Consider the following 26,025-nt stretch of genomic DNA (forward strand, 5'->3'; position numbering starts at 1 on the left):
TTTTAAACTCGATTTTTTAAATTCGACCTTCAATCGTGGTTTCTTTCGATTTAGTCCAGTTACTATTATTTTGCCTTTTTTTAAATTTTAATATAGCCATTTTTTATTATTACTTTATATATACATGTATTTTTTCTCCCTTATTCATGACTTTTTATTTTTGTTACAATTATCATATGTATTTATATATATAAACGTTTCATCCCTTAGTTTTATTAGTTTTTTTTATATTTTAATTATATATATGTACATATATTTTCTAGTGTTTTCTTTAGCGTTATATGTGTACGTATCCTATCTTTTTGTTGTTTTGCATTAAAAACTATGTATTATTATTATGGATATATGTACTATTATTTTCTCTTACATTTATTTCTATTTTCTTTATTTCTTTTTTTAATTCATTCAGGTATTCATCTATTTGTTTACTATACGTACATCATCATTATTATTTTCTTATGTTGTTCATTTCCTTTATGTTTGACATTGTTTATTTTGTTTCCATCTATTCCATTGTAGGTATTCCATTTCTTATTTATCCTTACCTTATCTTATTTTTTATTTCCTTTATTTCATTTTTCATTATTCAATACCTTTTTAACATGATTCTTGACTTTTTAAAGATATTTTCAAATCAATCTAAGGTAAATAATTTGGATTACGTTACCTTTTAATTTACTTTCAATTTTCTTTATAAAGACAACTGGAAATTACACAGTACCGAAAGGGCAGTTCAAGGGTGCTAGCCCTTCCTTGACTGTAACCGATTCCCGAATCCGACACATCTCAGGTAAGACGCAGATCAGGTAAGAAATAGGGTATCCGATCAACCCATTTATTTTTAAATAAATGATCGGTGGCGACTCCAATCTACATTTTTCAAGTCGAAGCCCAATTCCGGGGCCCAACCGAAAGACGGTTGCGACAACTTGGCGACTCCGCTGGGGACACAGGTAAGTGGGTCAGGCTAAGGTAATTTCCAGTTGTCTTTTTAATGAAAAGGGTAAGTTGGAACTTTAAGGTAACATTTCGATCCTTATTACTTACTTTTGGTTATATATTTTTTTTTGAGTAAATAGTTGGACTGACCGTTTTCTAATGATTTCAGTTTTCCAAACCTTTTCATCCAAAGGCTCTATACCGAGCTCCGAACCCTTTAAGTGGGGTGAAAGCGACGCATTCGTGTGAATTTATTCACCGCATATGCCTAGCGAGTAGCCCTCGGGATTCATATACCTTGTTTCGTGTGAATTTATTCTCCGCATAGACATAGGGAAGTGTCCCCTCGAGTTTAACTTAGTCCACACAAGCCTGTGATGGGTTTAGGACTAAGGGTCTGGTAAGCCCAAGGGGCACCAGCAAGGAAACTCGGTACCGTTTTTAGAACCTAAACCAGGAGACTTCGAAGAAATAGAGCCTACCCCAAAACCACATTCCAAAACCTAGGACAATATTTTATTTTCATTTATTTTTTTACTACCATTTGCCTTTGTGTTGTTTTAGCATTGCATCATAACAAGAGGCCATTGATCCCTAAAAAGACGTTCATTACGCACAAAATAATCTGAATTAATGGATAAAGGTGTTGTAATACAAGAGATTAAAAACCCTGAGGTACGACTATGGTCCGAGAAGACTCAGAAGGACAAGGGAGACAGTCTTCAAGACAGCTATGTGTCAGAGCTGGTTAGCTACGCCTCGATCAGCCTAAAGCAAAATGACGTACAAGAGCTCCGGGATATCTGGGACGGTTGGAAGAATGAGGTGAAACAGAAGTTCAGCCAACGGTACGGTGATGTTGCACTTTTGCTTCATGTTAAGATTGATGAGCCCTTAATTAGAGCCTTGGTTCAATTCTGGAACCCGGGATACAGTTGCTTCACCTTTAACCGGGAAGACATGGTGCCCACCATAGAAGAGTACACTACACTGCTGCATTGTGAAAACATCAAACTCGAGCGGGCCTACTTAAGCACATTAAAAGTCAACTTTCAAAACACTAGCAAGGTTGCCGGAGTTGATGAAAAATGGGTAACTGACCGAGCTCGATGTAAGGGTAGTGGAGAAGGAATCGCTTGGCTTCATATCAAACAACTAATGAAGCACATCCTGATGAATGGAAGACAATAGACCTGTTGCATTAGGTCTGTATGGTCTAATTCTATCCCAAGACCTTGGGATACATCGATGCCACCGGTGGAGCTATTCGAACAACTCTCGAGAAGGGTCAATCCAGCACCAGCCATCTTGGCGGAGACCTTTCGATCTCTCAATCATTGCCGAAGAACTGGGGAGGAAGATTCACCGGGTGCATTCAGCTCCTTCAAGTCTGGATTCACAGCCTTCTGGAAGACTGACGGGGTTGCCTACCGCCGTTCAGCACCACCTATTCACCTCTAGGTGAATTTATTACCTTAAAATGGCATGAAGGCGCCTCGAAAGAAAAATGGATGAAGGTCTTTACGCATCTTCAAGACCGAGATATTGTTTGGAGAGCCCTTGGTTATTCCTCAGTGATGTTCTTTTTCGATGTGGTGACTCCGACACTGTGACCTTACTTGGACTTTGGGGAGCAGTCGGGTATGCTCCGCTATTAGCACTTAGACAATATGGAGCACGTCAGTTTGTCCCAGCAACATGCGGGTTAGCTAGGTCAGAGTTTGAGTATCACGGCGACAGCTATAAGAAAATGATCAAAGAAGTAGCCGATTCGTGGAGGAAAGTATTCCGGATGGATGTTGTAGCTGCCAGAAGTATGCTCACTCCGGATTATGTGGAGTGGCGAAGATGAGAAAGAATGACAATATCCCTGTGCCAGACTGTGATGACACCCGGACCATGGAGGAACATCTCAGGCATGTCCCTTCTGAACTAGAGATAGCTAAGACCGAGTTTGAAGCCGTGAGTAATGAGCTGAAGCAAAGGATAAAGGAACTTGAAGCTGAACGTTATCAGTGGAAGCTTGATGCTGACTCAGAAAGATCGGGCAGAAAAACTGGAAAAAGAACAAAAAAGAGTCCGTTTTGAGCTCGAAGACTTGAGAAAGGGGTATCAAGATAAGGTCAAGGATAACTCCAAGTTGAAGGTAGCCTCTGAATACTGGAAAGACGAAGCTCATAGCCTGAAAAGGAAGTTCGAGGGGCCTGATGAGAGAGCTTGGAAAGAACAAACAAAGACTGTCCAAAGACGCTTGGCAGATAGTCAATATCAGAACCAACGCTTGAGAGTTCGAGTAGCTGACTTAGAGAAACAGCATGAGAAAGATGGCAAGACGATAGCTGAGTTAGAAGCTATTATAGATGGGTTCAACAGGCAAGCAAACGAGCTTCAGATGGTGCCCTTCGACGGAGGACTACAATGGCGTTTCCGTTGGGAACAAGCACAACGAAGGGTGAGGGCCCGAGACGCAACCATCCGAGATTTCCTGGATCAAGTGCAAAAAGCAGCCCGTCATCTTCACGGCCTAGCAAGGGAAGCTGGTGTGGTTCGACAAGGCATTCAACCAGTGACAGATGAAGGCAGAAGACTTGTCAACCTACTAGAAGCTGTTCGGGGTCTAGAGGATTTAGTCCGAATGTACCTTTAATCTGTCTTTATGTCTCTAAAAAGATAAAACATTTTTGTCTGAATAAGGATTATTTATAATAATGAACACTTTTCTGGATCAATGCCTCCAATTGCATACATCATACATTACATTTCTTGCATTTTATATTTCATGTTTGTTTATTTTATATTTTCCATGTTTTTACATTCTATTAACTAACAGAACATGTCTCAGACACCGAGCTTACCACCGCAAGCATCAGATACACATCACCCGCACAATACTCGAGCAAAAAAGAGACAAATGGAAGCCAGAATGGAGAAGATCGAAGAACACATGGCAAGACTTCAAAAGGAGCTAGAAGATAAGATGACTCAGAACAGTGAAAGTACTCTTGAGTCCATCAAGAAAAATCAGGAGTCCTTGGTCGACCAAATCGTAGCCAAGTTGTCAGGTCTACAGCAAGCTAGTGCATCAGGGGGCATCTCTTCCGAGGGGGTGGCCATACCACCAACCCAGCAAGTGGTTCTCTCACCCGGAATATTACCCGGGGACGCATCTGCTACTAAAGGGAAAGCAGCACTACCCGGGGACCATTCGCTACCAAAGCGAAAGTTGCACTGCTGTGAAGATACAAACTTCTACAATCATCCCTGATGATCATCCGGATGATTATAATGTCCCAGACTTTGACGAGGAAGATAAAGCCAAAAAGATGGAAGAAAAGATAAAAAATATTAGAAGATCAAATAAAGATGGTCCAGGGAGACCATGATTATTATGGAGTGGACGCAATGGAGCTAAGCCTAGTTCCAGACTTGGTACTTCCACCAAAGTTTAAAATTCCTGAGTTTGAGAAGTTCGACGGGAACAGCTGCCCTTCAGCCCATATCACTATGTTCTGTCGAAAGATGACAGGATATGGAGGGAATGATCAACTCCTGATCCATTGTTTTCAGGAGAGCCTGTCCGGTTCAGCTATTCGGTGGTACAACCAGCTTAGCCGAACTCATATCAAGACGTGGAAAGACTTAGCCAAGTCTTTCCTGGAGCAGTATAAGCATATCAACGATATGAGACCAGACCGGGTCATGTTAAAAAGCCTGGAGAAGAAACACAATGAGAGTTTCCGACAGTACGCACAGAGATGGAGGGATTTATCTGTGCAAGTTCATCCACCTTTGGATGAAAAGGAAACTAGAAAGCTGTTTGTACAGACCCTGAGGGCACCTTACTTCGGGCATTTGGTAGCAATCACGTCGGGGTTTTTCAGATTTAGTCATGGCCGGCGAAATGATCGAGTTGGCCATTAAACAAGGAAAGATTGAGGGATGAGACTCCAGTAAAAAGCCTCCCACGAAAAACAAGGAGCGAGAGATCAACAATGTAAACACCTACAGTGTCAGCAAGGGGGTTACGATCTCGAGCTCAAATTCCACAGCAGCTGTACCATCCGGTACTTCTAGACAGAACCAGAGAGAACCAAGAAGAGAAAGGGAAAGGGAGCAGTTTGACCCCATTCCCATGACGTATAAAGAATTATACCAACAGCTCTTCGACACTCATGCAGTGTCGCCTTATCCTATGAATCCAATAAATCCCCCTTACCCGAAATGGTATGACGAGAGCGCTCATTGCGAATACCATGGCGGTGTGCAGGGGCATTCGATTGAAAGTTGTCTCGCATTCAAGAGACTTGTGCAAAGAATGAGAAACAAGAATTGGATCACTTTCAATTCCGGAGCACCAAACGTCGCTCAGAATCCCTTGCCCAATCATCAGGAGACAGGAATCAATGCCATTACTACTGAAAGGGGAAGGAGAATTAAATCAAGTGTTTCGGAAATCAAATCTCCTTTGGCTTGGGTATGGAGCCAAATGGTAAAAGCAGGATTTCTTGCACCATATTCAGATACGATAGAAAATGAAGATGGTAACCATTGTTGTTACCACAACAAAGAAGGGCATAAAGTGCAAGATTGCCCAGAGTTCAGATTGTTAGTCCAGCTCATGATGGATCGAAAGGAGTTGGAATTTTACGAAGAAATTCAAGATTCTTGGGAAGCAGATGTTTGTGCCCCCGGAGAATCATCAGATAGAAAATTTGGTAGGGGAAGTCCTTTGATAATTACCCCTAAGGCAAGCATGACAGTGACAACACCAGCCAAGGTGGTAATCTCCGCACCACGGCCTTTTCAATATAAGGACAATCGGCAAGTGCCATGGAAGTACGAATGTCAGGTGAGTACTTCCGGAGGAGGTAATAGTAAAGTGGGGCAAAGACCACTGGAGCCTTTCAAAGAAGATGTGCTAGTCGTCAAGAACCTATAAAGGAGAAGAAGCTAAGAGTTCCTCAAGATCTTGAAGCACAGCGAATACAACATTGTAGAACAGCTCCACAACTTACCTACACGTACTTCAATGCTAGCACTATTTTTAAGCTTGGAAGCACACCGAGAAGCATTGTTAAATGTCCTTAATCAAACGTTCGTGCCACAAGACATACCAGTCAGCAAGATGGATCGACTGGTGAACAATATTCAAGCTGATAATCTCATCTCGTTTTCAGATGATGAGATTCCATCCGGAGGAAGAGGTCGAACAAAGGCGTTACATATTACTACCTACTGTAAAGGGCACGCTTTACCAAGTGTCTTAATTGATAACGGTTCAGCCCTGAACGTGATGCCTTCGATTACATTGAAGAGGCTACCAATAGATACCTCTCATATGAGAGCTTGTCATAATGTGGTCCGAGCATTTGATGGGACCAAAAGAGAGGTAATCGGAAAGATTGAGGTACCATTGACCATCGGACCAGCCACCTATGATGTTGAGTTCCTTGTGATGGATATCATGCCGTCCTATAGTTGTCTTTTGGGAAGGCCGTGGATTCATCAAGCAGGTGCAGTACCCTCCACGTTGCACCAGAAAGTTAAATTTGTCATTGACGGGGCCTTAGTAATCATCAACGCTGAGGAAGATATCGTGGCAAGCGTGACCACGGAGGCTCCATACATCGAAGTAGACGAGGAAGCGGTAGAATGTTCGTTCCGCTCTTTGGAGTTTGTGAATGCCACATTTGTGGCAGAAGGAAAGAGAATCCCAAGACCTCGACTCTCCAAATGCACAAGGATGGAGATAAAGCAAACCCTAGGCCGAGGCGCCAGAACCGGGAGAGGTTTTGGGAAATATTTGCAAGGGATGATCAATCCTGTCATTCCTATCTCAAAATTAGACCAATTTGGGCTCGTTTTCAGCCAGTTATCATGAAAAGAGAAAGGAGATCCAAAAGAACCGGGAGAGAAGATTGGCCAGATTGACTGGGAACGAATTTCAAAGGAAGCCCATGACATTCCCGCCGCTTTTCAGAACATTCAAGTCAGGTGGTTATGTGTTTGAGACCACCACATCCGAGTTAGAAACGGCTCTGGAAGATCTGAACGTTAATGCCATGACCACAGAAGATGTCGACAACGGAGATAGATCCGGGATATGCCTTCTGCCACATGGGTTCGTGCCTAGCAGTTGGTCGGTGGAAGAACTACCTGTGGTTTACAAGAATCTTTCAGAGTAATATTCGAACTATCCCTATTTGCCTATACCCGGGGCAATAGGTGATCTTTTGTAAGGGTGAATAAATGTTTTGTTTAAGTCTAATAAAAGATGCATTTTTCTTTTCCATGGCAAACAAACTTTTCTTTTATTTTTGAATTCATTCTCTATCTCCTTCATTCCAGTACTTCATTTCCAGTTACTCTCAAAGTTAGTTTTTGACCATTCCGTGTGGGATATTATCCTCTCACACATACACATCTTCCTCCTTTCAGGTTCCCAGATAATGATAATGTGGGCACTAATGACCCTGATCCGGAGGTGGATTTTGAATCAACCATTTGTCTTGGGGAATTTGAAGAATGCGATAATGAAGAAGGGTACAACTTGCCTACCGAATTGTTGAGAATGATAGAAAAAGAAGAAAAGCAAATACTGCCACATGAGGAGGCGATCGAAATCTTAAATTTGGGCACTGAGGTAGATCGAAAGGAGGTTAAAATCGGCACAACTCTTTCGACTGAAGCAAGAAAAAACCTGATAGCCTTACTTCAGGAGTACGAAGATGTTTTGCTTGGTCGTATCAAGACATGCCGGACTAGACACAGATATGGTAGTTCACAAACTACCAATCAAACCAGAATTCAAACCAGTGCAGCAAAAACTGAGAAGAATGCGACCAGAAATGCTTCTTAAGATCAAGGAAGAAATCAAGAAGCAATTTGATGCCAGTTTTCTCCAAGTGGCCAAATACCCTGAGTGGGTGGCCAACATAGTGCCTGTGCCGAAAAAGGACGGGAAAGTACGCATGTGTGTCGATTACCGGGACCTTAATAAGGCCAGTCCCAAGGACAACTTTCCTCTGCCACACATAGACACTCTGGTGGACAATACGGCCGGGAACGCCTACTTTTCATTCATGGATGGATTTTCGGGGTACAATCAGATCAAGATGCATCCCGAAGACATGGAGAAGACCACTTTCGTCACAATGTGGGGAACTTTCTGTTACAAAGTGATGCCTTTCGGATTAAAGAATGCTGGGGCAACATATCAGAGAGCTATGGTGACCCTGTTCCATGACATGATGCACAAAGAAATCGAGGTTTATGTCGACGACATGATTGTCAAGGCAGAGACCGAGAGTGAACATGTCAAGAATCTGAGGAAGCTCTTCCAGAGATTGAGAAAGTTCCAGCTGAGACTAAACCCTAGCAAGTGTACCTTCGGGGTAACATCTGGAAAACTACTAGGCTTTATAGTCAGCAGGAGAGGCATACAGGTCGATCCTGATAAGGTTAAGGCTATCCAGAATCTACCTCCACCACGAACCCAAAAAGAAGTCCGAGGTTTTCTGGGCAGACTAAACTACATAGCTCGGTTCATCTCTCAGTTAACCGACAAATGTGACCCCATCTTTCGTCTCCTCCGAAAGAATAGCCCTGGAGCATGGGATAAAAATTGTCAGATTGCATTTGAGAAGGTAAAAGAGTACTTGTCTCACACTCCTGTCCTGATGTCCCCTATCCCAGGAAAACCTCTGTTTTTGTATCTCTCCATATTCGAGAACTCCATGGGGTGTGTTCTGGGCCAACACGATGAGTCTGGGAAGAAGGAAAGAGCCATCTACTACTTAAGCAAGAAGTTCACCGATGGCGAGGTCTGATATCCTCCTATTGAGAAGGTTTGTTGTGCCCTGATATGGGCTACAAAAAGACTTCGACAATACATGTTGTATCACACCACTTGGCTGATTTCCAAGTTAGACCCACTAAAATACATGATGGGTGTACCTGCTCTATCCGGAAGGTTAGCCCGATGGCAGATGCTTTTGTCTGAATTTGACATCGAATACGTTAGCCAAAAAGCGGTAAAAGGCAGCGCCATATCCGATTTTTTGGCAAGCAGAACTGATGAGAGCTATGAGCCGCTGGACTTTGATTTCCCAGATGAGGACTTAATGGCCATATCTTTAGAGGAAGCAAGCATTTCAACGGACGGTTCCTGGAGAATGCACTTCGATGGGGCATCAAACGCACTAGGACATGGCATCGGAGCAATTTTAATCTCCCCAGAAGGGAGTCACTACCCATTTACCAGCAGACTGAACTTTGATTGCACCAATAACATGGCAGAATATGAAGCATGTGTCTTGGGAATTCGGGCTGCACTGGGGCAAAATATAAAGACTTTACGGGTGTATGGAGACTCAGCCTTAGTAATCTATCAGCTCCGAGGAGAGTGGGAAACCAAGGATATAAAGCTGTTAGAGTACCGAAAACTAGTGTTGGATCTGCTCGAAGAGTTCGACGAAGTCACCTTCCACTACGTGCCTAGAGAAGAAAATCAAATGGCTGACGCTTTAGCTACCTTGGCAGCCACATTCAAGGCTGGCGGGGAGTCTGAAATGATGCCAATTAACATGCAGTCGTATGAGTACCCAGCTCATTGTTACCAAATTGAAGAAGTGAAAGACACTAAGCCTTGGTACTACGACATTCTGCAGTATATCAAGCATCGGAGTTATCCAGAAAAAACCACTGAAATCGAGAAGAGAACCCTTAGAAGGTTGGCAGCTGGATATGTCCTTGACAGAGAGGTTTTATACAAGAAAAGCCATAACCAAGTTCTGTTAAGGTGCGTCGATGCTGAAGAGGCAAAAATGATAGTGGAAGAAGTACATGATGGGGTTTGTGGAGCACATGCAAATGGGCATATGATGTCAAGACAAATAATGAGATGCGGATATTTTTGGTCCACACTGGAAAGTGATTGCATCAACTATGCTAGGAGATGTCATAAATGTCAGATTTATGGAGACAAGATAAATGTTCCACCCCATTCACTTCATGTAATGACGTCACCATGGCCTTTTTCTGTGTGGGGCATGGACGTTATCGGGCAAATCCATCCGAAGGCTTCGAATGGTCACCGTTTCATTCTCGTAGCAATTGACTATTTCACGAAATGGGTAGAGGCTGCGTCATACGCCAGTGTCACTCAATCCACTATTTGCAAGTTTCTGAAGAAAGAAATTATATGTCGGTATGGTCTACCTGAAAGGATTATCACCGATAACGCAACAAACTTGAACAACAAGATGGTGAGTGCTGCTTGCGAACAGTTCAACATAAAACATCACAATTCCACTGCTTACAGACCAAAGATGAACGGAGCAGTAGAAGCAGCAAACAAAAATATTAAGAAGATAGTGGAGAAAACAACTGAAACTTACAAAGACTGGCATGAGAAGTTGCCTTTTGCTTTGTTCGCTTATCGAACCTCGGTACGAACTTCGACTGGGGCAACTCCATTTTCGCTAGCCTATGGAATGGAAGCAGTGCTACCCATTGAAGTCGAGATTCCGTCTCTTAGGGTCTTGTCAGAAGTCAAACTGGATGATGCAGAATGGGCACAATCCAGATATGATCAGCTTAATCTGATAGATGAAAAAAGACTGAAAGCCATTCATCATGGTCAAATCTATCAGAAACGAATGATCCGAGCACATGACAAAAAGGTGCGCCCGAGAATATTCCGCGAAGGGGATCTAGTGCTAAAAAGAATTTGGCCGGTCCATAAAGATGTCCGAGGAAAATGGACGCCAAATTGGGAAGGACCTTATGTCGTGAAAAAGGCTTTCTCCGGAGGAGCCCTCGTCCTGGCTGAAATGGACGGACCTGAACTGCCACATCCCATCAACTCGGACGCAGTCAAGAAATACTTCGCTTAGGATGAAAACCCGAGAGGGCGTCCTAAGTTGAAAAAAAAAAAAACGTTTAGGGTGAAAACCCGAAAGGGCGCCCTAAAATTAAAAAAAGAAAAAGAAAAAAGAAGAGAAAATAAGGTGGGTTCAAGATGAAAACCCGCAAAGGGCGTCTTGCAACTAAGGATGGGTCCAAGTTGAAAACCCGGAAAGGGCGATTTGGATATCAACAGTGGAAACATCCCGGCACATGAATCTTCTACGAACTCAACAAATCGGAGAAATGTTGCACCCTCCCAAACATCGTCGCATTTTCAAAGATCCTTTGGCAAAGGCTGCACTCAAAGTCACCAAACGGCTTTTCAACTCAGATGTGCCCACGTTATCGAGATCTAAGACATTCATTTACACATCATTGTGTATTCGTTTTCTAGAATGTTTGCCATGTATTATTTGTTCTTCTCCGCCTTTATGAATAAAGACCATCTTTCCTCCAATACCTTTTGAGCATCTTGAATTAGATTTAAACCTAATGGTTTATTTATTTTTATGAAAGATAATCGCATATTGCTGTACAAAGATTCATTGAAAAGTACAGGTACCCAGAAGCCGATCAAGGCTCATGCACATGCTTGAGATGGTTGAGGAGCATCTTCAAAAAAAAAAAAAATCATCAAACGTTTGAAGAATTTAAGATCAGAGATCGGAACTTCAAGCTCAAGAGTCAACAACGACAGGCCACCGGAGATCGAGATTACTCTCCAGAGCTCAGGATAACATATGTTGCATATGCATTTTAGGCATACCTAAGAGCATGACATCCATAACATCACATATATGCATATCTTTGCAGGTTTTACCCAGAGCTAATTTCAGCTTCACAACGAAGGATATTGGACTCCGGACAACGCAAGTTCAACTTCACAACGAAGGGACCGCTGGTTGTCAACAAACATTTCTCAATTTCAGAGCCAATTTCAACTTCACAACGAAGGATATTGGACTCCAGACAACGCAAGTTCAACTTCACGACGAAGGGACCGCTGGTTGTCAACAAACATTTCTCAATTTCAGAGCCAATTTCAACTTCACAACGAAGGATATTGGACTCCAGACAACGCAAGTTCAACTTCACGACGAAGGGACCGCTGGTTGTCAACAAACATTTCTCAATTTCAGAGCCAATTTCAACTTCACAACGAAGGATATTGGACTCCAGACAACGCAAGTTCAACTTCACGACGAAGGGACCGCTGGTTGTCAACAAACATTTCTCAAATTCAGAGCCAATTTCAACTTCACAACGAAGGATATTGGACTCCAGACAACACAAGCTCAACTTCACAACGAAGGGGCGGCTGACTGTCAACAAACAATTTCCCAGTTCCAGAACCAATTTCAACTTCACGGCGGAGGATATTGGACTCGGAACAATGCAACTTACTTGGATTTCAACTTCACAACGAAGGATATCCAATTCCAGGCTCAACTTCACAACAAATGGTATCGTACCCTAACAGATTGACCCAACTTCACGACAAAGGGGTCACCTGTAACATCACAACACCAAAGTCTTCAGGTCAAGTTCCACCTTCACAACGAAGTATCTTGAGCCAGAAGACGATTCAGAGGCCACTTGTCAAAAGCTTTGAGCTCGTTTTCAACTTCGCGACGAAGGATTTCGTGCTCAGAATTTTCCAATTTTGGCTCAACCTCCCGGCGAGGGAGTAATTGTATGATTTAGTCCAATGATCGGATTTCAACTCTACAGGAGAGGATATTCGATGGGACTTGACCCTTATATGGATGATGTTAAATTTGGATACGTTTTGGGTAAACGAAAAGTGTGTCTTTTAATCTTTGCCCTATCCCCGTTACACGACTATGGGCAAAGAGGGGCAGCTGTAGACACATTTTTTTTTAAAATCACACATATTTATATGTTATATATATATTATATATTGTATAAATATTATTATTTTAGTAAACTAACAAATTTACATTTGTTTTGTTTCTATGTCAGACCCAACACGCGCAACCCTAGCAGTTTCCCCCATCCAGCGCCGCATGCTTCGCTCAAGGACTCCTCCACACCGAAGGCCTCTTATCCTTCACGTCTCCATGCTTCTCGGCAACAAACCAACAACGTGCATGTGGAAAACAACAAAGCATTAGAGTTCCATTAGGACTCAAACATGTAGTCTAAAATTAGGTTTTTATTTTAGTATAAATAGGCTTGTAATTAACACAACAAAGGGGATTTTTTTTGGATACTGGATTCACATACAAAATCACTGTGTAACATCCACCCACACACAATAGCCAAGAAGGTCCAAGCCCTTGTAAAGACGTTCGAAAAAATCAATAAAAAAGAGGTAGTTTTTTTTTTCTTTTACCTTGTCTGTTCGGTTTCTCACCTTGCATGTTGTATCTCCTGTGTTGTTTGGTGCGAACGGAACCCATGAGTTGCATTTTGGCCGACGAGCGAAGTGAAGCATTTTTTTCTGGAAAATCTATTTCCTAGATCTGTGTTTTTTTAAGTTTGATTTCTGAAAAACCGGTTGGATTTTGAACTATGAGAGAAGGATGCTCTTTAAAAATTTGGGTTTCGTGGTGGATCATCGCTGATGAGCGGCGGCGAGGCGGTGGTCACCATTCTCAGGCGGCGGCGCATGGCCCTTGTTCTTCATGTCTGAAGAACAAGGCAGAGGAAGAAGGGAATGGGAGAGAGCCTTCGGTTTCAACTAAGGCTAGAATGAATTTTAAAATGTTTTATTGGCTTAAATATTGAACCCATCAGGAGATCCGCGTGCAACCCGACCCATCATGAGGGGATCCGCGTGTTTCTGTTGTTTTAAAGGGTAAATCGCGTTTTTGACCCTCCTGTTTTGAAAGTTTCAATTTTAACCCCAAATCCAGTTTTTTAAACTCGATTTTTTTTAAATTCGACCTTCAATCGTGGTTTTCTTTCGATTTAGTCCAGTTACTATTATTTTGCCTTTTTTTAAATTTTAATATAGCCATTTTTTATTATTATTACTTTATATATACATGTATTTTTTTCTCCCTTATTTCATGACTTTTTATTTTTGTTTACAAATTATCATATGTATTTATATATATAAACGTTTCATCCCTTAGTTTTATTAGTTTTTTTTATAAATATTTTAATTATATATATGTACATATATTTTCTAGTGTTTTCTTTAGCGTTATATGTGTACGTATCCTATCATTTTTATGTTGTTTTGCATTAAAAACTATTGTATTATTATTATGGATATATGTACTATTATTTTCTCTTACATTTATTTCTATTTTCTTTATTTCTTTTTTTAATTCATTCAGGTATTCATCTATTTGTTTACTATACGTACATCATCATTATTATTTTCTTTATGTTGTTCATTTCCTTTATGTTTGACATTGTTTTATTTTGTTTCCATCTATTCCATTGTAGGTATTCCATTTTCTTATTTTATCCTTACCTTATCTCATTTTTTATTTCCTTTATTTCATTTTTCATTATTTTCAATACCTTTTTAACATGATTCTTGACTTTTTAAAGATATTTTCAAATCAATCTAAGGTAAATAATTTTGGATTATACGTTACCTTTTAATTTAACTTTCAATTTTCTTTATTAAAGACAACTGGAAATTACACAGTACCGAAAGGGCAGTTCAAGGGTGCTAGCCCTTCCTTGACTGTAACCGATTCCCGAATCCGACACATCTCAGGTAAGACGCAGATCAGGTAAGAAATAGGGTATCCGATCAACCCATTTATTTTTAAATAAATGATCGGTGGCGACTCCAATCTACATTTTTCAAGTCGAAGCCCAATTCCGGGGCCCAACCGAAAGACGGTTGCGACAATAATAAATTCAAATTTATCAAAAAAAATAAATTAAAATACCTTGGGATTATGACGGGGGAGGAGTGAATTGAGCAGGGAGAGCAAATCCTTCATATGATTTCTCCTGTTTTTCTCAATGATTCTCCTCTCAACTTTAGCAGAAGAGCAACGAGACCGTTTCGTTCCCTTTCTCGAACCCCAATTTTGAGCCAAGTGTTCCATATGAAGCTCCATCGCCGTAGACCCAACATGAAGCTGGCTTATTTTGGTGTCATTATATATACACAGACAAACAAATGTCGTTATTAATTTACCGAAAGGGAATGAAGCTGTGCAATGGACTCCCGCGCCCAACGATTGGATTTCTCTTAACACTGATGGCGCTGTAAATTCTCGCTCCTCTCTTAACACTGTTGGTGGAATTATTTGAAACTACGAAAGAACATAGTTAGTAGGATTCAACAAATACATTGGTCGCTCCACCATTCTTCAAGCTGAACTTTGGGGTATCTATGAAGGCCTTAAACTAGCTTGAAATTATGGTTATAATAAGGTTCAATGTCAAACTAATAGTGCCGAGGCTTTTCACCTCATCACTTCCTCTACCTATCCGACCTCCCCAATTTATATGATTCGTATGATTAACCAAATCATCTCCAAGAATTGATTATTAGAATTCAAATTGATTAAGCGTGAAGCGAATTTTGTTGCCGGTTATCTAGCTAAAACTGATGTCAACAATGATGGCTCAATATGCATCTTCCAATCAGCTCCAACTGCTCTTCACAACAGTCTTAGCCGAGATATTCTCGGACCATCCCACCATAGGACTAGTTTCTCTCTAATGTAAAATCTCTACTCTATTATTAAAAAAATGGAAAACGTCGAAATCGCCATTACGATGGATGATGGGAGATAAGAGTGAGATCAGGTGGTTTCGTCACTCAGCTTACGTAACCTGCCGGTTGAAAGGAAAACACTGCTCAAACTGCGGCTCCACCTATTAATAATGATTGCTCAAACACCCCATAGTTGGACAGCCAATGGAGGAGCACAAATTCTGATAGATATTTTGCAACTTCGATGGAAAATTAAATAATGAACTAAATATAACCCTTCCAATAACTTGGTTTTGTTATAAGCTTCTCTTTTAAAAAATTAATTAATAAGAATAATCAATTTTATAAAATAAATAAGAAATATTTAAAAATATTTAAAAAATAAATAATTTTATTTGAAATGATTATGAACAACTATCAATGTGATATAATAAGTCTGATTATTCAAATCACAATTATAATAATAAAATAATCAAATAAAAACAATTAAGGAGACATTAAATCTAACTCTAAAACAATGCTATAAGAGTAGGAGAATCAATTTATGAACCATAGTCAATAAGTATAAGCCTAGAAGTGATAAATTCTTTAATGGTAATAAATTTAATTTATGAAATTAAGAAAAAAATTATAGTATTAAGAAATCGAGTATAAAAAATATTAAACTCGTTTGAGTATTTACTATGCTCTTCTTAATTAATATTATACAGTAGAAATTATGAGCCAAAACAAACCTAGTTCTTCTCTCCGTCCTCTAATCATACTTAACAGCTTCTACCACCCTTTGCGAATTTAGAAAAGCCAAGAGATTATAATCATAATAGTGTGATTACTATCTACAAAGAGGTGATCAAAACTTAATTTGTTTATTTAAACAAAATTATGGTTCTCGTTTCCATTCACCGCACAACTTCGACAGCAGTGTAATGCATGGCAGGCAAATTCTCCCGCAGATCAAAGGTTAACATCGAAGCCTTGGGCTTCTGTGGCCGGTCGGAATACCCCAACTGCAACGGTGCTGGCGTTGTACTCTCGTACGTTCCAAGCCACTTGGCTTGCATGTACCTGTGCCTCCTCCATGGAGCCAAGTGCATCTTCTTCTCTTTCATGCATTTTTTGGCTGCCACGCATAGTATTTTGATCAATGCTCTCAGCCTCTCCGTTTTGCCGACGAACAGTTCCGGTAGCAGAGCGGTTAACTTGTTGTAATCTTCGTTGGCCCTCGCCATTTCGAATTCGGCTCGAAAATTCAACTCGATCACCACCGTTACGTTACCTCTTTTGGGATTCGATTTGTCGAGTACTTCTAAATACGTGTACTCCCCGGAGGGAATTTCAGGGGAGCTCCTCCACTTGGACTTGCATGTGTAACAATTGAAACCTGCGGTTTGGAGACGAACCGAGAGTTCCCTTTGTAAACATCTCCGGCATTGTCCGGCCACCGGTCTCCGACAAGCACATTGCACTCCCACCGTATTCAGTTCACTCAATGCTTCTTTCGTAGCTCGTCGAATTTTCAATTCTAGAGAAGTAGTTCGAAACAACGTTGCCTAAACCAACGTTGATGACAAAAAAAATGTTAATCATCCAATCTTTAAATTCTCCCAAGTCTATGGTTTTTTGTGTGTGTGTTTAATTTAAATTATTGGGCAACGTTTACCTGAAGAAGCCGTTCTTGGTTTTCCCAGAAAATTATCCTCTGTTCAACCTGTGTATCATCCTCATCGTCGCCGCCGCCGACGAAGTCTCCCGATTTTTTTTCGTTTAAATCTTTGCTTTCGTCCATGAACCCAAACATCATATCAGCAAAACTCGCCGCTCCGTCTAGGAATTTGTCGAATTCATCGGAATTCTGTCGAGTCACGGAGACCTTTTCCATTCCTCCGGCCACCGGAAACAATTTATTGCTTTAGGATTTTGGTGTCGACGGGTTTCGGGTTAGGAGACCAAATTTATAGCAGAAGTTGCATCAAACACTAAAATTATAACAAGAGCGTGTTGGGTCCTACGTGGGGTCCAGCTGTCCCAGGTGGACGAAGAAATCGCCGCGGCCAAGGAAACGGGTGAGGTCAATGCTTACGTGTCGAGCGGTCATTGTTTGCTGAGTCAGATCAAACGAAGCATGATACGAATTGAAGACCGAAGAAGCAGTGTGGATGTGCTTCGAAAATAAAAATATTCCGATATTAGCTTTAAGTTTTATTTGTTTTTTTTATTGTTATTTTAATTTTAAAACTGATTAGAGCTGCAAAATTGTCGTTTGGGGTTATGCTAATCCTAATGGTGGGGACTAACGATGGACATCTGATCGCCTAAGAAGCTGCCACGTCGCCTGAGATGGTACGTGGCTTTGACAAGAGATGATGTGATGGAATGCGCTTTTCCATTTTAGTAGGATCCACATCTTCTTGGAATATTCGAGTATCCAATATAAACAAGTGTAATCTACATATTTATTCATGCAACTGTTATTGTAATTTCATTTTAGTTATTTAATTTTTTAAATAATATCTAATATTACGTTTTGATCATATATTATTAAAAAATAAATGAAATTATTGATATGTGGATTCTGTTTAGATATATTTTGATCATATCTTTTATTTTGAATGTGTATTTTGATCATATCTTTGTATATTATAATGATGAATTTTAATTATAGTTCAGCAATCTATTTTTATTGTAATTATAACTTGATTTGTTATTTTTAAATGTACTTTTAAGACTTGTATACATCAAATTAATAATAATAATTGTATGGAGATAGGTATGCCTTGTCACTTAATGGCAAGTGGAATGGAGAAATTGATGAGCCGAATGAAAATAAATTAGAAAAAAGATTAATTGTTATCAGTTCTAAGTCTAAGGTTGTGATATTTCAATTAATTAAAACTCAACAACCCACCAGTTTTTTTATTAAAAAAAATTTATAAATACGAAGCAAGCGAATTTGGTGGTAAATGAATTGTTATTATTCCTTAGGGTTCCGAATTTAAGCACCATGAATACTAGAAATGTAAGCATTCGATGTCGAGAGTTGTTTTTAAACACATAGTACCTTATACTTATCTCATATTAATAAAAAAAGAAAACTTTACAAACAATTAAATAATAATAATAACAACAAACAATAAAAATTGCAAGAGAATCTTGCTGGTAAGATCCGAGATAAAAGGATAGAACTTACACTACAATAAAATAGGTATGTAACCACGTTTATAGTGTTTTTTTAAAATCAAAAGCTGCTAACTTTATACATATAGCGGCGTTTATAGTCAAAACGTCATAAAATGATAATATCAGTGGTGTTTTTTAAACAAACACCGCTACAGATATGTACTTTAGCGACGCTTTTTACGACGTTTTTACTGGTGTTAGGAAAGGTTTTAGCGGCACTTAAAAACACGCTATAAAACTTTAAAAACACTGCAAAAAATCTATTTTGGTGCAGTGTTAACAATTCAAAATGGAACACAACTATTCATACATATACTTCAACAAAGTAATAATCTATAATTGAGGGATTATTTTAATTTTTAATAGTTAAACGACTCAATAAAGTAATATCCTATAGTCAATGAGTCATTTGTATATATCACCTTTAATAATTATATATTTTCAGGATAATGGAACACATTAGAAACCAATATATCTTTGCTCTGTTTTTTACTTTCTTCAAACATTTGAAAAGTATTAAAATTTAAATATAAAAATTATATACACTAACAAATTATTTAAAAAAATCACATAAATACTAGACACTAAAATTTTAAAAAATTAAAAAAAAATCAGAAAAAAAATATTAAAATATTACAGAAAAAATCATTGAGAATAATTAACTTCACAACTTAAGTAATTCTGAATTCCAAAAAGAAAGAATATAATAATTTATATGTGAAATCAAGTCCAAGGCAGCATTGCAAGTGGCATGTATTGATGGTAGACTAATTAGTAAAGTATTAATCAACAAATGAGAGTAGGTCAACGAGGCTAATTTGGATAAGATTCAACCTCATATTACCATGGAAAACTGTTCAATGTTTATTTTTTTTTTTCTTTACATTACAACAAATATCAGTAAATTAAAGTGAACCCACAACTTTTATCAGTGCATGGGGCACCATCGAGGAGTTTTAAGCTCCCACGTCATCATAAAATAATGCACTTTTTTTGGATAAATAATAATGCACTTTTCTTGCTTTCTTTATTAGTTATTTTTTCACGTTTGAAGGCGATGGATAGGCTAAGCCGAAGCAGATGAATCCAAAAGAGCATATGTATATGGTCGTTGTGTGAATAATTTCAAGATAAAGTTACAATGGGAAAAGGTTGATGATGATGATGCATTCAGTTTGTATTAATCTATATCTGACAGAGAGGAAACAACTTTGAAACCCTAAACCTGACGTAACTTTCCACTAAAATATTGCAGTCTGAGGTTTTATAGGCGAAGGAGACAACAAAATTTAAACTATTAATGATCTTAATTATCAATATAAGTTAATTAATTTACATTATGAAATGAGTAATGTCCTGCATGAATCAAATGGATACAATCTTATGAATGTTAGCCTTCTATGGATAGACAGACGAGTAATACATGTCACGAGGAGCGTAAAACACAGAAAGATACCACCATTGCTGTTGGTTTGGTGTTTGTCTTGCAGGGTTACAAGTTATTGTCTGTGTGCATTTTACGATCTATGAAAACCAATATTTTCGGAGTTTGTGATTATCTTTTGCAATAATATTATTTCTAAGGATCGAATCTGTGCTTTTTTCTTAGGAGTACATTGTGTCTTATTACTACAACGGAATTATAATTATGGATCTAAGCAGATTGGATTAATAACGTATCAGATTATGCACACAACACAAAGGTGAAAAGTGCATGCAATAGAAATGGTTTGAATAGCGAAATGATACAGAAAAAGAAAAAGAATGATAAGGAGAAGCGAGTTGAAGATTCAAGATGGAATGAGTTAAGCAGTTTCGATGGACAGGCGGATAAGACCATTGGAGGTATCTCATTCAATGGACAACGCGTTCGGATGCATAGACGACACACTAAATGAAAAAAATGGAAAATTTGAAAAGAACATGCACCAGCCTGGAATAGAACCTTAAGTCTGTGTCATGGCAGGGTACTATTCAACCACTAGACTACTAGTGCTACTTGCTTCCCTTTGGACAGTTACCTATTAATTTATATCCATTAAACATTGACAAAAAGAAATACAAGCTTGTATTAGGGAACAAATAGACAATAAAAATATGTACCCGAAATCTGAAGGGGGAGTGGGAGTGAAAATTTTGAAATGTTGGAACATAACTTGTATTTTATTTTTGGTGAGGAGTTTGCTTGCTGGGGAAGGCTCCTTTTAGGTTGCCTGAGTCAGAATTTATGCTTTGAAGGGTGTAGATTTTTGGCTTGTTGAGAGTAAGCCCTATTTCAGTTGGTGCCTAAGGAAAATGCTGAAGAGGAGAGGTGAGGTTCAGGCCTTCTTTACTGGAAACTTGAATGGGACTAAGACCTCTGCTAGATGGTTTTGGAAAGAGATTAGGGAGAAGCATGAGAAGGTTGTGTGGCAGAAGGTTATATGGTTCCCTATGCATGTTCCCAAGCATTCCATAATTGTTTGGTTGGCTATTCTGGATAGGTTGCCTACTGATGGGAGCTGCAGGACTGTGTGGTGCCTGAGACTAGATGCCATATATTCTTTGGATGCTGTTTTTCTCTAGTAGTTTGGAAGGCTATTCTTTGTTTGTTTAGAATTGATAGGGCTGTGGGAAGCAGGGAAGGTGAGTTAAATTGGGCTGTTGCTTGTCTTAAGGGCAAGTCTTTGGTTGTTAACATTCTTAAAATTGCTTGGTGTGTTTATATATATTGTATGGGAGGAGAGAAACTATAGGCAACTCAGGGGTATAAGTAGGAATATTGGAGAAATTGTTGAAAATATTAAAGGGATTGTGAGGGTTAAGGTGTACAAGAGAATCATTAGAAGTGATGTGGTTAACCATAATCTTTGTATAGCATAGCATGAGGAATTAAGTCCTCTTAGAGGGATATTTTGTGTCTTGTATTGATTGGTAGCAGCATTTCTTTTAATTGTTTCTTGGATAATAAAATGAATTACTTATATAAAAAAATAGATAATAAAACCAAATTAATTGAATAAATTAAACATGCAACTAAAAATTTTAGTTGATTTGATTTTCAATCCAAATATGTTTATAATATTTGATGCTTATGATTGTATATATAATTATATTTGTATTTTTTAATAATAAATAAACCAGCAAATGCAAATGGGTTTGATAGAACATAGAAAAGAAGGATCCACAATTATGGACAAAAAGATCACAAAACTGTCAAACACGACGCCGCTGGAAAGCACACATCCCAAAGAAACTCCACAGCTCAGATTTGGATCATTTTAATCCCCGATTCCAGATCAGATTCTCTTCATTCAACTTTTCAAACTCATTATCAACGATCCTACCTCATGTATCTCTCTCTTACTCATCCAAATCTTTGAACTATTAAGATTCTCCATTGGTGAGTTCGTCTGCTAAGGATTTCATCGGTTGGATTCCTCTGCATTCTCATTGTAAAGTTGGTTTTTTTTCTTTTATTTTTTCCCTTTTGAATCTTCATTGGAACATTTTTGGGATTGTGAAGACAATGGGAAGACGATCCAGGCAACAACTGAATCAAGGCATGTTATAGACGAAATTCGGTGCAATAGGTCTGTCTATGTTCTTCGTGATCTGCATTCTTCACTCGGCGATTGCCATTACGAGTGGATCCTTGAAAATGTTCTACCTTGACGAGATTTGTGTATTCGGCCACGGTGTCGAAACGGCTCAAAAGCTTTCAGGTTCAACCCCACATGATCAACTGTTGATTCAGACATCCAATTCTTTCGTCGGTTTGCTTCTCTTCGTAGTTGGATTCTTGGTGTTCATAGTAGCATTCATCAACGACAAACAGTTCCAGAGCTTTTTCGCCAAAGGGTGTGTGCTCCTCCACTTATCGATGGCTCTTTGGAGAGTTAATTTCGAGAGGAGATTGGAGGATCTGGCTTGGGATTGGCCCAGACAAGTGGTTGGTGATTTCCTGCTGGCTCTTTCTTGGATCTTCATTTTACTCCACTTGGAAAGAGAAGTATGATTAGCATTATTATTTACCCTAAATTTGATAAATGCTTTTACATGTAATGTGTTCTGGGGAATGAAATGCAAGTTTGCTAGCTTAAGTAGTCATGATTCATGAACCAGTATTTAAGCTAAATCCTTCATTTTTTTTAATATGTTACATTTACTGTCAATGTTAATGGAACAAAGCTAGAGCTGAAAGAAAATTGAAGGGATTAACTAAAATGTTACGATGGAATTCGTTTATCGGACGAAACCAATTCCCAACACAGTTGGTCATCGTACAATCAGAATCAAATATGATGTAATCGAAATATAGACTCAAAGAACAGAAATCGATTCTGCAACAAAAAAAAGTACAGCAGAAAATTAATGCAGGAGGCAACCATCATTTTGGCAGTCTAACAAGAATATAAAGGTTAGATGGTACTTTCTTCATCAGAAGTTTCCGAGTCCCCTATCGGGCCAAGGGAACTGACATCAACGTTTCCGTCTGCAATACTCCTAACTAATCTATCATAAGCATCAATTGACAAATGGCCTTTAACATTAAACAACTCCAACAGCTCTTTAGCCGCTTCTAAGTTATTCTCGCGTTCCAAAAATTTGAGACAAGCAGCCAAAGTACCAGTGTTAGGTTTCCACCTTGAGTTGCTACACGAAATTGCAGCCTTCAAGGTTTCAACTGCCTCAGCCATCTGTCCGTCCATTTGATATCCAGTTGCCAGACTATTCAATATAAATGCATCAGGCTCTTTAATGACACCTCTTTCTATCAGTCTCTTTGTATATGCTTCAGCCTTTTCAACATATCCCTTTTTGCAATATGCACTGATCATCACATTCGGAATCCGAGCATCGCAAAATGAGCATCCAATCTCCCATTCTGCCAGAACCTTCTCGGCACCATCCAAATCATCCAACTTTACCAATGAGCTTATCATGCATAAATAGCCTGAATTAAAGAATTTCCCCAAGTTTCTGTACAAGTTCCATATACGATATACATCTTCTTTTCTCCCTAGATTAGTATATATCGTGAGGAACACTTCATAAGCATGCTTTCTTGATGACTGGGGAACTAGTTGCTCTGCTCTGCTCAACATTTGTAAAGCCTTTACAGTTAACTTGGCTTTCAAGTACGCATTTGATGCAATAACATAAGCATTCCAATCCATAGAGATTTCAGCATCATTCTCCATCCTGGTCAGGAATTTCTCCATCCCCTCAATATCGTAAGACGACGCATATGCATTCAGCCGAATGTTGTTCGTGAAAGCATTATGCTTAATTCCCTTATCTGTCATCTCTTGCATAAGGGCATCTAACTTTTCATGTTTTCCTAGGTGGTTGTAGAGATTCAACATTACATTATAGGACACTGCAAAAATCGGAAGCCCCGATTTCCTCATGATTTGGAAGGTGTCCTCTGCTTTTTCTAAACATTCGTGATTTGCATAGCAATTTAAAAGGGCACCATATACCTGGAAAGTTTTCATAGCCTCAGGAAGACTGTTGAAATATTTCTCAGCTTGATCCAAACCGTGCACTTTTGAGATCAAATCCAGCTTTACAGCCATATCTCCAACTGAAATATTATACTTCATTTCTTCGCTCATATACTCCGATACCTGCCAAAATATCATTTTTAAAGATTCAGGGGTCACATGAATATGGGGCAATCTTAGAAAATAAGATTTCCCTGTTGCTTCTCGTTACATTCTAGTGTACCTCAAGGGCGTGCTTGTAGCGTCGGAAACTGCGGAGATGTCGGATTATAACTTGGAGCGTGGATTGCTTCATGGGTTTGCCCTCTTCGAGCCATTGGTTGAGCACAGGGACGACGGAAGATTTGGGATCGCCGGACCGAGAGACGCGAGTGTGCAAAGTATCGGGTGACTTTGAAGGGGAAGGGCGGCTGAGAGTCTTCGTGGAGTAGGCCATAACTCTCAGAATCCTAGAAATGGAAGAATAGGTCCATGGATTTGATACAATGGGAAGCTTCATCGCTACACTAAAGAATATGACTTTTCGACAAGAGGGGGTCGATTTCGATACAGTGTTGAAAACTTAGAGTGAATGACTATTTTAATCAGACTAGGGTTTATGAGAACCGAAAAGCCGAGGGTTTTAGTGTGGATCCGGCGGGCCTCTTAGATTTGATTTTAATACTTATTTTAATATTTAAAAATAATTTTTAATAGTCTAAAAAGATTACGAGTTAATATATATTTAATTTTTTTAATTATTTATAATAGATATATATTTTATAGACATAGTTGTTTAAATCGGGCAAGAAATGACCATCTAGCTCAGTTGGTAGAGCACAAGGTTCTTAACCTTAAGGTCGTGGGATCGAGTTTTATGGAGGGCATTTCATAATTTGGAGGTCTCCTACGGAAGCTGCTCTCAACCTAGTGTTGGGGGCAACCTACTATCTTACCTCCCCTTACCCCATTACATATGGGAACAAGGTACAACCATTTATTGTTTAAATCGGGACATCTAAAGAAAACAATACTTAATTTATTATTAAGACATTTGATGAATTAGATAATTTAAACTATATAGATTATAAAAACAAATTCTAAAATATTTTAAATCAAAAATAAAAAATTATCAAGTTCGGGATTAATTATTACTTTATTATTCGTATAAAATTTCTTTTTTCAAATAAAAAATCCATTAGTTAACTCGTTAAAGATATTCATATTATCTCCTCATGACATTTATCTTAGAAATATAATATTTCTCTATTTAATAAAAAGTAAAATTGATATTCATAAATGTTATGTATTTGTAATTCGAATAGCATATTTAGATATTCAAACAATTATAAATTCATAGATTGTGAATTCAAATAATATTCGGATTATAATATTAAAATTATTATTCTTACGAATTCAGAGTATTATAACTATAAAAATTTCGATACAAGTGCAGCAGTTCATGCCCGAAAGGGAAACAATGACAAGCTTTCCGTCCATATCATACAAGTATTAAGTATACGTTTGTTTTTTTACTCTATCTCTTCACTCATTTTACAGGACCATATTGGCGATCAATTTATCCCGGGATCAGGTCCGGATGGAGGTACCGGCTGACCTTTCGGAAGCATTGTTCCGAGAGCCGCAAACCTCGGCTCTAGGGATGGCAACGGGGCCGTTTCGGACCGGAGATTGGTCCCCTGTCCCCGTTTAAAAAACTCATACTCATCGCCGTTTAAAAAACAGCGGGAATTTAAACGGATATCCCCATCGGGTAATCGAAGAAAATCGCGGGGAAACGGATATCCCCGTTTAGCATAAACGGTTATTTAAACGGGTAATTTTCACCGCAGGAAAAGTGATGAGTAGGTCAAG

At 39.0% G+C, this 26,025-nt stretch overlaps 3 protein-coding genes across 3 annotated transcripts; 1 reads left to right on the forward strand and 2 right to left on the reverse strand.

Moving 5' to 3' along the window:
* Window positions 1-16,378: 16,378 nt before the first annotated feature.
* On the reverse strand, window positions 16,379-17,419 carry LOC120205669. Its single transcript, XM_039205537.1, has 2 exons — window positions 17,166-17,419; window positions 16,379-17,055 (listed from the first exon to the last, which is right to left on the reverse strand). Exons 1-2 carry the CDS (start codon window positions 17,382-17,384, stop codon window positions 16,405-16,407), a joined length of 870 nt encoding a protein of 289 aa, XP_039061468.1. The 5' UTR covers window positions 17,385-17,419; the 3' UTR covers window positions 16,379-16,404.
* A 4,583-nt stretch (window positions 17,420-22,002) lies between these two features.
* LOC120202261 lies at window positions 22,003-22,679 on the forward strand. Its single transcript, XM_039202986.1, has one exon. The coding sequence runs from the start codon at window positions 22,263-22,265 to the stop codon at window positions 22,677-22,679; it is 417 nt and encodes a 138-aa protein (XP_039058917.1). The 5' UTR covers window positions 22,003-22,262.
* Window positions 22,680-23,043: 364 nt separating this feature from the next.
* Window positions 23,044-24,711, reverse strand: LOC120203225 (pentatricopeptide repeat-containing protein At2g20710, mitochondrial-like). Its single transcript, XM_039203820.1, has 2 exons — window positions 24,395-24,711; window positions 23,044-24,294 (listed from the first exon to the last, which is right to left on the reverse strand). The coding sequence occupies exons 1-2, from the start codon at window positions 24,668-24,670 to the stop codon at window positions 23,083-23,085; spliced, it is 1,488 nt and encodes a 495-aa protein (XP_039059751.1). The 5' UTR covers window positions 24,671-24,711; the 3' UTR covers window positions 23,044-23,082.
* Between the last annotated feature and the right edge of the window lie 1,314 nt (window positions 24,712-26,025).

This window comes from Hibiscus syriacus, unplaced genomic scaffold (assembly GCF_006381635.1).
Source record: "Hibiscus syriacus cultivar Baekdansim isolate YM2019G1 unplaced genomic scaffold, ASM638163v2 tig00000002_pilon, whole genome shotgun sequence".
In the NCBI taxonomy this organism is placed as follows: Eukaryota; Viridiplantae; Streptophyta; class Magnoliopsida; order Malvales; family Malvaceae; genus Hibiscus; species Hibiscus syriacus.